The sequence below is a fragment of the Elephantulus edwardii genome, unplaced genomic scaffold (assembly GCF_000299155.1).
Source record: "Elephantulus edwardii isolate Elephantulus edwardi_28Jun2011 unplaced genomic scaffold, EleEdw1.0 scaffold00289, whole genome shotgun sequence".
NCBI classification, from domain to species: Eukaryota; Metazoa; Chordata; class Mammalia; order Macroscelidea; family Macroscelididae; genus Elephantulus; species Elephantulus edwardii.
The window spans coordinates 2,010,047-2,024,144 of record NW_006400039.1 but is presented as its reverse complement, the minus strand read 5'-3'; the positions used below and the strand labels follow the sequence as shown (position 1 = coordinate 2,024,144).

At 49.2% G+C, this 14,098-nt stretch overlaps 1 protein-coding gene across 1 annotated transcript in view; it reads left to right on the top strand.

The window, feature by feature from the left end:
• The first annotated feature begins 14,015 nt into the window (after window positions 1-14,015).
• Window positions 14,016-14,098, top strand: part of DPP7 (dipeptidyl-peptidase 7) — a 3,930-nt gene continuing 3,847 nt past the window's right edge. The window contains exon 1 of the mRNA XM_006900659.1: window positions 14,016-14,094. Coding sequence (XP_006900721.1) covers window positions 14,016-14,094 — 79 coding nt within the window. The remainder of the gene's footprint in view (window positions 14,095-14,098) is intronic.

Genomic DNA, 14,098 nt, shown 5'->3' with positions numbered 1-14,098 from the left:
TATCCTCCTTGGTCATTGTCCAACTCTCTGATGCATAACAGGTGATTGCGAAGACCATGGCCTGTATCAGACGCACCTTAGTCTCCAAAGATACACCATTTCTCTTCAGCACTTTGGAGAGGTCTCTAACAGCAGACTTTCCCATTGCAATGCCCCTTTTAATTTCCTGGAGACTATTCCTATTTCTCCCATAGAGTAGCTGCTGGATTTGAACTGCATACCTCTGTGTTGGCAGCACAATTCCCTACCATTAAGACACCAGAGCTCCCTAACGTACCTGTTGTTGTACGAGTCAAGTCACTTGGAACTCAAAGTAACTCTATGTACAACAGCTCTGTACCCTGCTCTATCCTGAGCCAACCTTATTGTCTCTGACACACCTACCCCCCAACTGCCCAGTCACTGAATCAACCCATCTCATTGAGGGTTTTCCTCTCCTGAGCTGTCCCTCCACTCTCCCAAACATGATGTCCCTCTCCAAGAACTGGCCCCTCCCTGCAGCATGCCCAAAGCATGTCAGAAGAAACTTCAGAATCCTTGATTCCAAGAAGCAGCCTGGTTTCACCCTCTCCAGGATGAACATGTTTGTTCTTCTGGAAGTCCATGGTATATTCAGTACTCTTCTCCAGCACCACAGCTCAAAGACATCAGTTCTCCTTCTATCATCCCTAGTCATTGTCCAGTATTCTGATGCACAGCACATAATTGCAAAGACCATGACCTGGATCAGGTGTACCTTGGTCTCCAGAGTGACATCGTTGCTCTTCAATAATCTGGGGAGCTCCCTAACAGCAGACTTTCCCCAAGGCAATTTGTCTTTTTATTTCATGGCTGCTGGTACCAATATTATACCTATAGCTATCTCTATATGTGTGTGTTCTTCTGGGATTCAAGTTGCTCTAAAGGAAATGGCAAAACATAGAGCCCCAGGAATTGACAGCATACCAACAAGATGCTGCCATGGACGTGCTCAACAGGTTATGCCAAGAAATCTGGCGGACAACTACCTGGCCAACTGAATGGAAGATACCTGTATTTATTCCCATTCTAAAAAAAAAGCAACCCAACAGAGTATGGAAATCATCAAACGACACACCAGTATCACATACAAGCAAGATCCTGCTGGAGAGCATCCAGAAACAACTGGAACAGCAGAGAGCTGCCAGATGTGTAGGCTGGGTTTAGAAGAGGCTCTGTCAATAGGGACACCATAGCCAATGTTAGGTGGATCTTCTCTGAGAGCAGAGAGTATCAAAAGAATGTCTATCTGTGTTTCATTGAGTATGCAAAAGCATATGACTGTGTGCATCACAACAAGCTGTGACTGAGAAGAATGGGAGTCTCAGAACACTTGATTGTGCAAAACCTATACTTATACCAGGAGGCAGTTGTCAGAACAGAGCTGCGCACAGAAACACTCTGTGGCTCAAAATCTGGAAAGGAGTATGCTGAGGATGTATCGCTCCATACCTTGTCAATTTCTATGTGGAACAGATCCTCAAGGAGGCTGGGCTCTATGAGGAGGAGTGTGGCATCAGGATTGGAGAAAGACTCATCAACAACCTGCGTTACACAGATGACACAACCCTGCTTGCTGAAACTGAGGAGGACCTGAAGCACTTGCTGCAGAAGCTCAAGGACTGTAGTCTTCAATATGGATTAAAGCTCAACATCAAGAAGACAAAGAGTCTAACCACTGGCCTAACGGGCAGCATCATGATAGACAGTGAAGAAATTGAGATTATTAACAGCTTCAGCTTGCTTGGCTCCACAATCAACACTCTTGGTTCCAGCAGCCAGGAAATAAAAAGATTAATTGAATTGTGAAAGTATGCTATCAGGGATCTCTCCAGGGTACTGTGAAGAGCAACAGTATCAGTCTAGGGACCAAGATGCACCTGCTCCAGGTCATGGTCTTTGCAATTATGTGCTATGTGTCAGAAAGCTGGACAATGACTAAAGATGATAGAAGAAGAATTGATGCCTGGCTTTGATTTGTTGTACTGGAGAAGAGTATGGATATACCATGGACAGCTATGTGAACAAACAGGTTCATCTTAGAGAGGGTGAAACCAGGTTGCTCCCTGGAGGCAAGGATTTCAAAGCTCTGCCTGACATACTTTGGGTATGTGTCAAAGAGGGACCAGTCCTTGGCGAGGGACATCATGCTTGGGAGGGTGGAGGGACAGCATAAGAGAGGAAGACACATGATGAGATGGACTTATTCAGTGATTACAGTAATGAGGTAGGTGTGTCAGAGACAATGAGGTTGGCTCCACATAAAGCAGAGTTCAAAGCTGTTGCACACAGCGTCACTTTGAGTCGCTTGCACAAAACATACATACTTACTGAGCTCTGGTGGCCTAGTCCAGAGAATGCTGAGCTGCTGCCCCAAGGTCTTGCCTCTCCAGCAGGTTGAATGCTCCATCTCTCTGAGGATGGAGGGAGGAACATGGGCAGTCTTTTCCTGAGTGATTTACAGCCTATGAAAACCCACTGAAGGTTTAGCTACGAGTACATCTCAACCTAATTGCAGTAACATATAATACAAACATGCGCAGGGAGTTCTGGTGGCCTAGCTGGTAAGAAGGCACACCACTAACCCAAAGGCCGGTAGTTTGAGTCCCATAGCTACTCTGTGGCTGGAAAATGGTCAAATGGCAATCTCCCACAAGATTTATAGCCACTGGTGGAAGGTCAGCCATGACTTGGTTCTGCCTCTGTGACACAAAAGAACATACACACATGGTGCTGGTGGTGAGATTCAGCTGAAGGGAATGACTCCCATGCCTGCAGAGACTGGCAAGTCCCAGGCTTGTGGCATGGAGCTGTGGAGACTGACCCAGCTGAGGAAACAAGGAGGTGAGCAGCCAAATGCAGGGTGATGTTGTTGTTATGCTCTGTTGAATTGGCGGTGACTCATTGCAATCCTATGTGCAGCTCTGAAGCTGCCCTGTCCTGACCCGGTCTGACTCTGACACACTTACCCGCATTGCCCCAGTTACTGTACAAATCCATCTCATCCGAGGTCTTCCTCTCTTGTGATGTCCCTTCCCCCTCCCGAGCATGATGTCTTTCTCCCAGCACATGTGGACACATGCCCAATGGGAGACAGAGGTTCAAAATCCTAGCCTCCAAGGAGAAACTTGATTTCACCCTCTCCAAGACAGACCTATTTATTTTCTTGGTGGTCCATGGTATTTTCAAGACCCTTCTCCAGCACCACAACTCAAAAGCATAAATTCTTCTGTTATCTTTAGTAATTGTCCAGCTCTCTGATGCATAGCAAGTAACTGCAAAGACAATGGCCTCAATCAGGCACCCCTTAGTCTCTATACTGACATCATTGCTTCTCTGTACTCAGGAAAGGTCCCTGACGGCATATTTACCTAATGCAATTCATCTTTTGATTTCCTAACTGCTGGTACCAGGAGTGTTGATTGTGGAGCCGGGCAAGCCGAAACTGTTCACAACCTCAATCTCTTCTCCATTATGGTGCTGCCAAATTGGCCCAGTGGTGAGAACCTTTTTCTTCTTGATGTTGAGCTTCAATCCATATTGAGGACTACAGTCCTTGATCTTCTTCTTCTTCTTTTTTTTTTTTAGTCCTTGATCTTCTGCAGTAAGCACTTTAGGTCCTCCTCAGTTTGAGCCAGCAGGGTTGTTTCATCTGTATAAAGTAGGTTGTTGATGAGTCTTCTCCTAATCCTGGTGCCACATTCCTCCTTATAAAGCCCAGCCTCCTGAATGATCTGTTCTGCATATAGATTGAAAAGTTATGGAGACAGGACACATCCCTTCCTGATTCTGAACCATGCAGTGTTACCCTGCTCTGTTCTGATGATTGCTTCCTGATCCAAGTATAGGTTTTGCATAAACACAATCAAGTGTTCTGGGGGATTTCCATTCTCCTCAAGGTTAACCACAATTTGTTATGATGCACAAAGTCAAATGCCTTTGTAGAGTCAACGAAACACATATCTCTCTGGGAGTCTGCTTTCTGCCAAGATCCATCTGACATTGGCTTGTATTTCTGGTAGTTCCATATCAGTGTACTGTTGCAGTCATTTCTGGATAATCTTAAGCAGGATTTTGCTTGCATGTGATATTAATGATATTGTTCAATAATTTCCACACTCTTTCAGTTCATCATTTTTTTGGAATGGGAATGAATATGGATCTTTTCCAGTCAGTTGGCCAGGGGATTGTCCTCCAGATTTGTTGACACAATCTGGTGAGCACATTCAGGGCACCATCTGTTTGTTGAAATGTGTCAATTGGTATGCCATCAGTTCCTGGGGTTTTATTTTTTTTTTGCCAAGTCCTTCAGAGCAGTTGAACTTCCTCCTTCTTCACCACTACCATTGCCTCTTGATCATGTGTTGTTTCATGAAATTCTTCAGTGTCAGCCAATTCTTTTTAGTACAGTGACTCTCCGCCTTCTTTTACTACTTCCTGGATTATTCAATACTCTACCCACAAGCCAGACAGCTCCACAAAACTCAAATCCACTGTCTCCACTGGTTCTGGCTCAGTGACCTCCTTCACATTTCAAGGGCTGTGGATCTTAATGAGAGGAAACGGTTCATCTTTTCCCCAGACCTGCTGGTGGACGGGTTCTGGGGGAGTCTTGAGCTGCCCTTTGGCCAGAAGAGGCTAGCACTGCCATCTGCTAGCCACAACTTGTTCTTGTACACTAGATGGAGGCCAAGATCCTCTGAAACTGCCTGTTAACAGACTAACTGCTCACAGCAAATCCCACCAAGCCATAACATCACAGCCACCAAACCTGGGAGCAAGCAGCCAGGTGATACTGCCGCTAGAGCTGGGCAGCTATATAGATGGACAGTTGTGGGGACAGTGGACATCCACAAGGAAGGGGCAGCATGGACCAAGGGCCCTGGAGTGATGAGAGGGTGAGAGGCCAGATAGCAGAGAGAGCAGGAGAGTGGGCTGAAACTTCAGTACTGGATGCTGCCTTCCTGGATTTGAGGGTTGCCACACACTGCTTTACTGGGTCTAAAATCCATTGCAATGGCTCACAGACCATATAGAACTATATTGGGGAAGTCAAAAGGCTGTAATTCAGATTGGCAGCAAGATACACTCAGTCATAACATCTCCCAACACGTGCTCTCAGGTTCCTCAATCTTGAGCCTCGTGACTTCAGGTGAGTGTTACAAAGCTGTTAGTCCTGTTTATTATGGCTCTTGCCCCCCACCTTCACCATGGCATCCATCAAACTTAAATAAAGGCTCTTAGGTCTTGTCACATGGGATAGCAGTACCAAGGCAGCTCTGTCTTATGTTGGGTCTCTCTTTCTCTGGTGTGGTCTTGGCTACTGTGGCTGTAGGTCCAGCTGGTGCAGCATCTCTGGCCCCAAAGGTTGCAAACTGCATACTCTGCTTCTTTGTGGTGGTGAGATTCTCAAATCCTGCTACTGAATCTTCTCAATTTAATGGTAAGAGTAGCCAATCTCCCTGTGAATAGACTAATAGCATGCCTTGTTTGCATATTCTCATATGGCAGAGTCAAAGTCAATGGCTAGGGAAGCCATTCAGAATAATAAACCCTTACTACCACACCAAGTGTGGCTGGAAATACCAAGATGGATACTCCAAGTATCCATCAACAGATGAATGGACACAGAAGCTGTGGAACATTCCCACAGTGGAATACTATGCAGCACTTAAAAGCAGAGAATTCATAAATCACTGCCTGACACAGATGCATCTAGAGGACATTGAGCCAAGTAAAAGAACTCAGTCACAAAAGGATAGTTCTAGTATAAGACCACTGTTAGGAAAAACTAAGAAAAGGTTTGCACACAGATAGACTCTTTCTTAGATGGTTACCAGGAATAGGAAGGGAGGGAGTTGTTGCTGTCAGGTGTCATCAAGTCAAATATGCCTCATAGCGATCCTGTGAACAACAGATCTGGACCGTCCTATCCTGTGCCATCCTCATCATCTCTGACAAACTTGAGTCCATTGCTGCAGCCACAGTGTCAAATTCATTTTGCTGAGAGTCTTCCTCTCTTTCGTCACCCATCCATGTTTCCAAGCTTGATGTCCATTTCCAAGGAATAGCCTCTCCAAACATCATACCCAAAGTATGTGAGGTGAGGTTTGGTATCTTTGCCTCCATTGAGCATTCTGACTGCAGTTTCTACAAGACATATCTGGCAATCTGTGGGATATTCAGTGCTCTTCTCCAACACCACAGATCAAAAGCATCAATTTTTCCTTCTGTAGTCAGAACAGAGCAGGGAAACACTGCATGGTTCAAAATAGGGAAAGGTGTATGCCAGGGATATGTCCTAGCTCCATACCTTTTCAACCTGTATGCAGACAGATTATCCAAAAGGCCGGGTTCTATGAGGAGAAATGTGGCATCAGGATTGGTGGAAGATCTATTAACAATCTGCATTATGCATATGACACTACCCTGCTTGCTGAAACTGAGGAGGACCTGAAATGCTTGCTGCAGAGGGTCAAGGACTGCAGCCTTCAGTATGGATTGAGGCTCAATGTCAAGAAGACAAAGATTCTCATCACCGGACCAATTGGCAGCATCAGGATGGATGGTGAAGCGATTGAGATTGTTCACAGATTTAGTCTGCTTGGCTCCACGGTCAACACTCTTGGCACCAGTAGCTGGGAAATCAAAAAACATATTGCGATGGGAAAATCTGCTGTTAGGGAGCTCTCCAGGGTACTGAAGAGCAATGATGTCACTCTGGAGACTAAGGTGCGACTGATACAGGTTATGGTCTTTGCAATCATTTGTTATGCTTCAGAGAGTTGGACAATGACTAGGAAGGATAGAAGGAGAATTGATGCCTTTGAGCTACGGTGCTGGAGAAGAGTATTGAATGTACCATGGACTGCCAGGAAAACAAACAGATTCATCCTGGAGAGGGTTAAACCAAGCTGCTCCTTGGAGGCAAGGATTCTGGGGCTTCGTCTGACATACTTTGGACATGTCGTAAGGAGGGACAGGTCTTTGGAGAGGGACATCATGCTTGCGAGGGTGGAGGGACAGCGCAGGAGGAGAAGACCCTCTAGGAGGTGGATTGATTCAGTTCCTGGGGTAATCGAGATGTGTGTGTCAGAGACAGTGCGATTGGCACAGGACTGAGCAGAGTTTAGGGCTGTTGTACATAGGGTCGCTATGAGTTGCAAGCAACTTGATGGCACATAACAACAATAATTCTTAGTAATTTGTCAAGCTATCAGATGCACAGGAAATGATTGAAAAGACCATGCCTTGAATTTTGTGCATTTTAGTCTTCAGATTGACATCACTGTTCCTCAGTAATTTGGAGATGTCCCTGACTGCAGACTTTCCCAAAGCAATACATTTTCTGATCTCCTGACTTCTGGTACCAAGGGTATTGATTGTGGATCTAAGTAAGATTAACCTGTTGACAATTTCAATCCTTTCTCTATCTATCATAATGTTGCTTATTGGTCCAGTGGTGGGAATTTCATTTTCCTGATGATGAGATACAATCCATTTTGAAGGCTGTAATCTTTGATCTTCTGTATCAAGTGCTTCAAGTCCTCCTCACTTTCAGCAAGAAAGGTTGTGTCATATGCATAATACTGGTTGGTTGATGAGTTTTTCTCTGAGCCTGACATCATATTCATTCTTTTTCACAGAGTCCAGCTTCTTGAATGATTTGCTCAGCACACAGATTGACTAGATATGCAGAAAGGTCTCACTGACGCACACCTTTCTGGATTTTACACAGTGTGGTGCCCCTTGCTCTTTTCTGTTAACAGACCCTTGGTTTAGGTGCAGGCTTTTCATGAGCATAATTATGTAGTCTGTCAGGAAGAATGGACAGGCAACATTATAACAAGGGCTTGACCAGACCTTGACATTATATTAACTATAGTTACTGTTATAAAACAAAATGTGAATGATCAAATGAAAGCCAGTATGCTTTATAAACGTTCATGTGAATAAAAAAATTTTAGAAATAAAGCTAAACTTCCATTGTCTTTTCTCCATGAAGTCAGTCTAATCTAATTCTTCTGAAGCCAAAGTGTGACAGGACACGCAGAGTCCTGCTTTTCAAAGCTCTCACTGGACTCCATTAGGCATGACTAATTGCACACCTGGTTGGCCTGAGTCTCTAGCCTGTGTGTGGACTGGCCTCTTCCCCAGGGTCCTGCCTGGCCCTTCTCTATCCTTTCTGTTCAACTTGAAACTCAAACCCATTGCCAAACAACTGGGTCTGATTCATAGCTGACTCTCCATTGAGTTTCCAAGTCTGGAAATTGCATGGGAGGAGATCGCTCATCCTCCTCCCAGAAAGACGAGCTGGTGGCTTCCGTATGTTAGAGAAGTCAGGGCGTTGGGTTAGCAGCCCAGCTCCCATGAAACCATGTCAGCAGGGCTCAGATCCCTTCCCTAATCATGTGGTTCTTTCTGTTTGACCAGCCCTACTCTAAATCACAGATTTCTTCCTCTCTCACATTGTTAGGGAACTTTGGTGGCCCAGAAGCTAAGGAGTTGTGCTGGCCACTGAAAGACAAGGTGTTTCAATTCACCAGCTGCTCCTTAGAAACAAGATGGGCAGTCTCTTCCCTTGTGACTTACAGCCCTGAAAACCTGCTGGAGGGTCAGCTAGGAGTTGGTTTCAACTCAGTGGCAGTGATGACCACACTATCACTATCTGAATCATGGCCCGAGGCCCCGGGCAAATCAAGACATCTGGGGACCTTCCAGAAGCCTGGTGAAGTGGTCATTTGTTTCTTTGGTAAGTTAACTCCTCACCATACACTTCCATCAGGAGAGTGTGGGCAGCATGAGGGGGTCAAGTGTGACCTCTACTAATCCCACAGAGGAGAAATGATACATCACCAGCATCTTCAACACAGAGCCAATTCCCATGAGGTCAGCTGTGCCCCTGCCTGAAAGCTCCCAGACTGACGTAGAATTCCAGCCCCAATTTGCTGCTCCACCAGATTGAAATCCATTGCAATGACCACGCAGACCACGCAGCACCGCACCGATTGTTGTTGCTGTTGTTTGATGCATAATGTCCTCTAGGGTCACCCATTTTGAATAATATTGCATGTTGTCGTTATTGTTTGGTGCTGTCGAGTCATAGACGACTCATAGTGACCTGATGAACGAACAGCCTGAGCACTGTTCGTACATAGAGTTTCCAGAGGCAAGCCATTTCGGAAGTGGATGCCGCTTCTGCTTCCAGCCATACCGATTACAGTGTTAAAGGAACACATTCCAGCTCAGGTTGGTGACAGGATACCTCAGTCTGGACTGCTTCTGAAGTGTGCTCCCACGACCTTGTGGCTTCAGTCCTTCCAATTACGACATCTCCCCCAGCACTTCTCCTAGGTGAAGCTCCGTGACCCTGGCTCCAGGGAGCAGCAATCCTGGGTCAGCTCTGTCTCTATTGGCTATCTGGCTCCCTGCTGTGGTTACTGTGCCTGAGAAGGGAAGCAATCACAGTAGGAGGTCCTGGACAAGGTGGGCAAAGGAATGTCCACTGAGGCATTGGATGTAAGATAACAGTCTGGAACATGGGGCCGTGTCGGAGGGGGCTGGGGAGGGGGAAGGAATGGGGAGGAAATGTACGACAACGAATAATCTTCTAAAAAATTTATAAAAACAAAAAAAACATAAAAATGGCGAGGCTTACTGTCAAGTGGTGACTAATGGACCCTCCAAGCCTCTCCCCACCATTTAAACTTGGAACAAAATTCTCCCCTGTGGTTCACTGTTTACCAAACACCAGACAAGCATATACAGAGAACAGGGGCCCCAGGGGCATGGTCTGGAGGGGGCTGTGCTTCCTCGGAGACAGAGCCTCTGGTAATGTGGACCCACCAGCAGCTGCTTGGGACACAGATGGGCAAGCTCCTCCATGAGGTTTTCACTGGAAACCGACTGAAGGGCCAGTTATTAGAACAATCAACCAATTAACTACATAAGATCCAAAGTGCAACATCTGCACAGGGATAGAGCTCGGAAGGCAGGAATGGGTGGATTGGAGTCATGGGAAGTAGAATCTCAGGGAAGAAGCAGGGGGATGTCTTTAATGTCTTGTCTTTAATGTCATAAAACAAAATATGTATGAACAGTTGAATGGAATACTAGTTTGCTTCGTAAACTTTCATGCAAATCACACATACATACCACCCCCAAAACCACTGAAGGTGTTGTAAGCACAGATGCAGCAGGGCCACTCGGGGTCAGTATGCCCAGCAGTGGGTACTCACCCAGGCTCTAGGTCATCATTAGTGGTGCTGGCAGCTTTGGGACCTGAAGGGAGCAGGAAGTAAGTGCTCAAGGGCCAGGCAGGACGGACCGGCTGCCACCCGCCATGACACATGGCAGGGCCAGATGTGACGAGTGAGTGTGGAACAACTCCATTCTGGGGCATCGTGATCTGACACACCCTGTAACAGAGCTGGCAGGACCCCTTTCTTCCTGTCCCAAGCATGTGGGACCCTCTGGAGGCTTGGGGCAGGCTGTCCATGTGAAAGGGCACCTGGCAAAGCCCACTTTTCACAGCACAGTACAGCCTGCTGGGTCAGGCTGGTCCCACTGCTGCGTGGGTCTTACTCCTGTGTTCACAGGAACCAGGTGGTGCTCCACCTTCTGCCTGGGTGTGTTGAGTCTGTTTTGGGGAACTTGACCTCTGTAACCTATGAGTGGGCTATACTGTTCTCCACATGATAGACTCACCTCCCAGAGCTGGAATAATGTCACTTGCTGGGCCACCCGGGATCTGTGAGCTGCCGGGTAGGAGGATGTCACTGGACTCTATGGGGGGTGGGGGTGGGCAGCAGCCACTTTGGTCCACAAGGTCACCAACCCCCAGGGATGCACACGGTTGTGAGAGGCCCTGGGTGTGGCTGGAAGGACCTGGGCCAGTTTCACTTCAGACATCTTTCAGTGAACTCTGGTCTGTGACCAGGGGATGGTGAGTGGGGGGCTAGAGGTCCCCTGAAGTGTCCTGAGTTGGGGCAGTGAGGACCAGCACATGCAGGAGCAGCCTGGGACCGGTCATCAGGGAAGGGGCCATCTGAGAAGTACCTGTGTGTTTTGCCCACAGAAGGTTCTGGGGTTCACCTCTCCCTCCTGATGCCAAGCACAGTGTAGAACATGGGGACAGGCCTGCAAGGACAGTGGCTCCTGTGGACTGTGCAAGAGCTGTCGTGACAACGATGGTGGAGGAACAGCACTGCGATGGGGACATAACGACAGCGGTGGTACCAGTGATGCTGATGGTGACAGTGAAGACCGTATTGGTGATTGTCATGGTGACCATGACAGGGTGAGGGTAACAGGCACGGCTGTGCCATGATGTGGCTGTGGCATGATGAGGACAGGTGACATCACTGTGCTGGTAGTCCCCTCAGTGGCCTTGGGACAATGCGGGGCAGTGGACAGACTTGTCTGCTGATTTTTTGGTTTCCTGGCTGTAGTCTGAACTCAGGATTCCAGCCAAGCTAGGAATAGGTGGAGTCACACATGTTGGGGACAGGCTTGGGGTTGATGGGAGGGTGACCCCCTGCCTCTGAATCCTGGGTGGGCTAGACTGAGGCAGTGACCTTTTCTATCCTGCTCAGAACCTGGCTTACTGCTCACTTCACCAGCAGGATCTTAGCTGGCCAGTTTTCACCTTAACACACGAAGTGCCAAGACAAAGTCCTCAAGGGCCCTTGCAAATGGTCCAGTTGCTGCCTCCCTGGGGTGTCTGGACCCTTCACCAGGCACCTTGTTTTATCCATGTCCTGGGACAATGGGCCCAACCCTGGAATGCCTGTGTTTTGGGATAACCTGTGCCCCAGATCCAGGATGAATACTTGCATAATGGGAGTGCTTTCTCCCCTCAGCCCTCTCTCAGGGGCATCTGGTTCTTGTGGTGAAGCTGTAAGAAAAAAAATGTCTCTTTTCTTCAAAAGTTACAAGATTGAATTAAAGCTGGAACAAGAACACTTTTCTGAAAATTACTGAGAAAATCTCCCTGGTCTTTGTTCTCTTCTTGTGAACCACTCAAGGCCAGTTCCTGGTGCCTTATAATTCTCTATAGCAAAGACACTGCAAACATCCTTATGCCCTAGGCCTCTCCTGTCAAGCCCCCTCCTGTCAAGTCCCTTCCATTCAACTCCTCACCTTTTCAAGGCCCCTTCTTTCAAACACAGGTCAAATTTGCAAATGGAGTAGGAACAAGATTGTGAGGTCAAAACCCTTGGCCTTGACCAATAGGGTGAGACACGGGCTTAGCTTTTGCAGTCAGGGTTAAACTCCAGTGGACCACCCACCGGGTGCTTGATGGTCAGACTCAGGGCTGCCCCAGCAACCTTCTGCTGACATGCTTTACTGAGCTCTTTTGTTCAGCGTGTTTTCCAAGCCATGTTTCTAACAATTTGGGTGTTTTCTAACAAAGTTACTGAAGCGGCAGCAAGGAGCAAGGAGAGGGCAGAGGAGGAAGGGGGGGAATGAAAAGCGAAAAAGGAGCAAGGCTGAGAGAAGGAGAGGGGTGAGTGAGGAAGGAGGGGGAGGAGGTGCAGAGGAGGGGGAGGGAAGACATGGGGGTGAGGAGGAGAATAAGGGGGAAGGGTAGGTGAGAAGGGGGAAGATAAAGGGTAGAGGAAGAAGGAAGCGATGAGAGGGAGGAGGAGGGGAAGGCAAAAGGGAGAGAAGGAAGAGATGAGAGCAGAGAGGAGGGAAGGAGGAGGAAGAGGGGGGAGAGGAAAAGGAGACAGAGGAGGGAGAGGAAACAGGAGAGAGATGGGAGAAAGTGAGGACAGGGAGAGGGAGAAAGGGGAGAAGGAGGGGAGAGGAGAGGAGGGGAAAAGGAGAAGGGGAGGGGGAGGGGAGAGAGGAAGAAAGGGGAAAGAGGTGGGGCAGGGAGGGGGAGAGGGAGAAAGGGGAGCGGGGAGGGAGATAAGGAGAAAGAGGGGAGTGGAGGGGGTGGGGAGGGAGAGATGAGGGGAGGGAGAAGGGAGAAAGAGGCGAGGGGAGGGGGTGGAAAAGGGGAGAAACGGGAGAGAGAAGGCAGGCACGCAGCATGGGGTGTTCTCTTCCCTTCCCGCAGCTGGAGGCCTGGAGCCCCGCCTCTAGGGGAAAGGAGGTGACACAAACGCCAGGCATGAACCCTGGAAAGCCAGAAAGTACCAGAATGCAAGGCTCTGTTCAGGCAGCCCCAGCCCCCGGGGATGCTCCTAGTCCCGGGGCAGCTCTCCCTCCGTCCAGGCTGGTGGTGCACGCAGCCCTTTACCCTCCACTGCCCCCTTCTCTTGCTGCTAGAATACCACAAAGTGTCTGGTCCCTACTGATGTCCCAAATTTAAGGTTCCACCCATCTCAGCACCGCTCCTGGTGCCCTAGCACCTGTGGAATGGGGGTGGGGGCGAGGGGATGAGTCCCATGGGGAGCCCCAATCCATGGAGGGACGCCATGCCTCGGCTGTAGGGGCCAGAATGAATCCAATACAGCCTCCTCTGCTGGGCCTTGGGGTGCCCGTTCCTCTCCTTCCAGGAGGGATGGTCAGACCTGCGGGCCGAGGACAAGAGGGAGCTCTCAGAGCACCCCATAGTCACCCAGTGGTCACGGTGAGCAGGGCTGGTCATGCGTCCTTCGCTTTCTGGAGCCGAACGACCACCTGCCGCCTGCCTAGTCCAGGCACACACTCCAAGTCCATGAGGCCCTGGGGGCGCGGCCGCAGCCCACTTCTCCAAGGCCCCTCCCTTCCTCGGTGGGATCAGCCCACTCTGTCCTTCCCCGCGGCCCCTCTCGGTCCCTCGTGGGGACGCAGTGCTGTCCCTCGCGCCTGGCCTGGCCGCGGGGACACGGACGGGGTCACGAGGCGACAGGGGTGTCTGTGTTGGGGACGTGCGCGCAGCGACCAGGGAACCAGGCACCATCGCAGGCTCTCAGCGAGAGGAGCCGGCCCCGCCCCGCCGTCACGTGGGAAGGCCCGTCACGTGACCCGCCACGTGACCCCGGCTCTCCTCCCGGCTGCCGGACATGGGTTGTCAGCGGCGCGGCCTCGCGGCCCGACCAGTGCTGCCCTGGACGCTGACCCTGCTGTTGGTGCTGGGGCTGCGCGG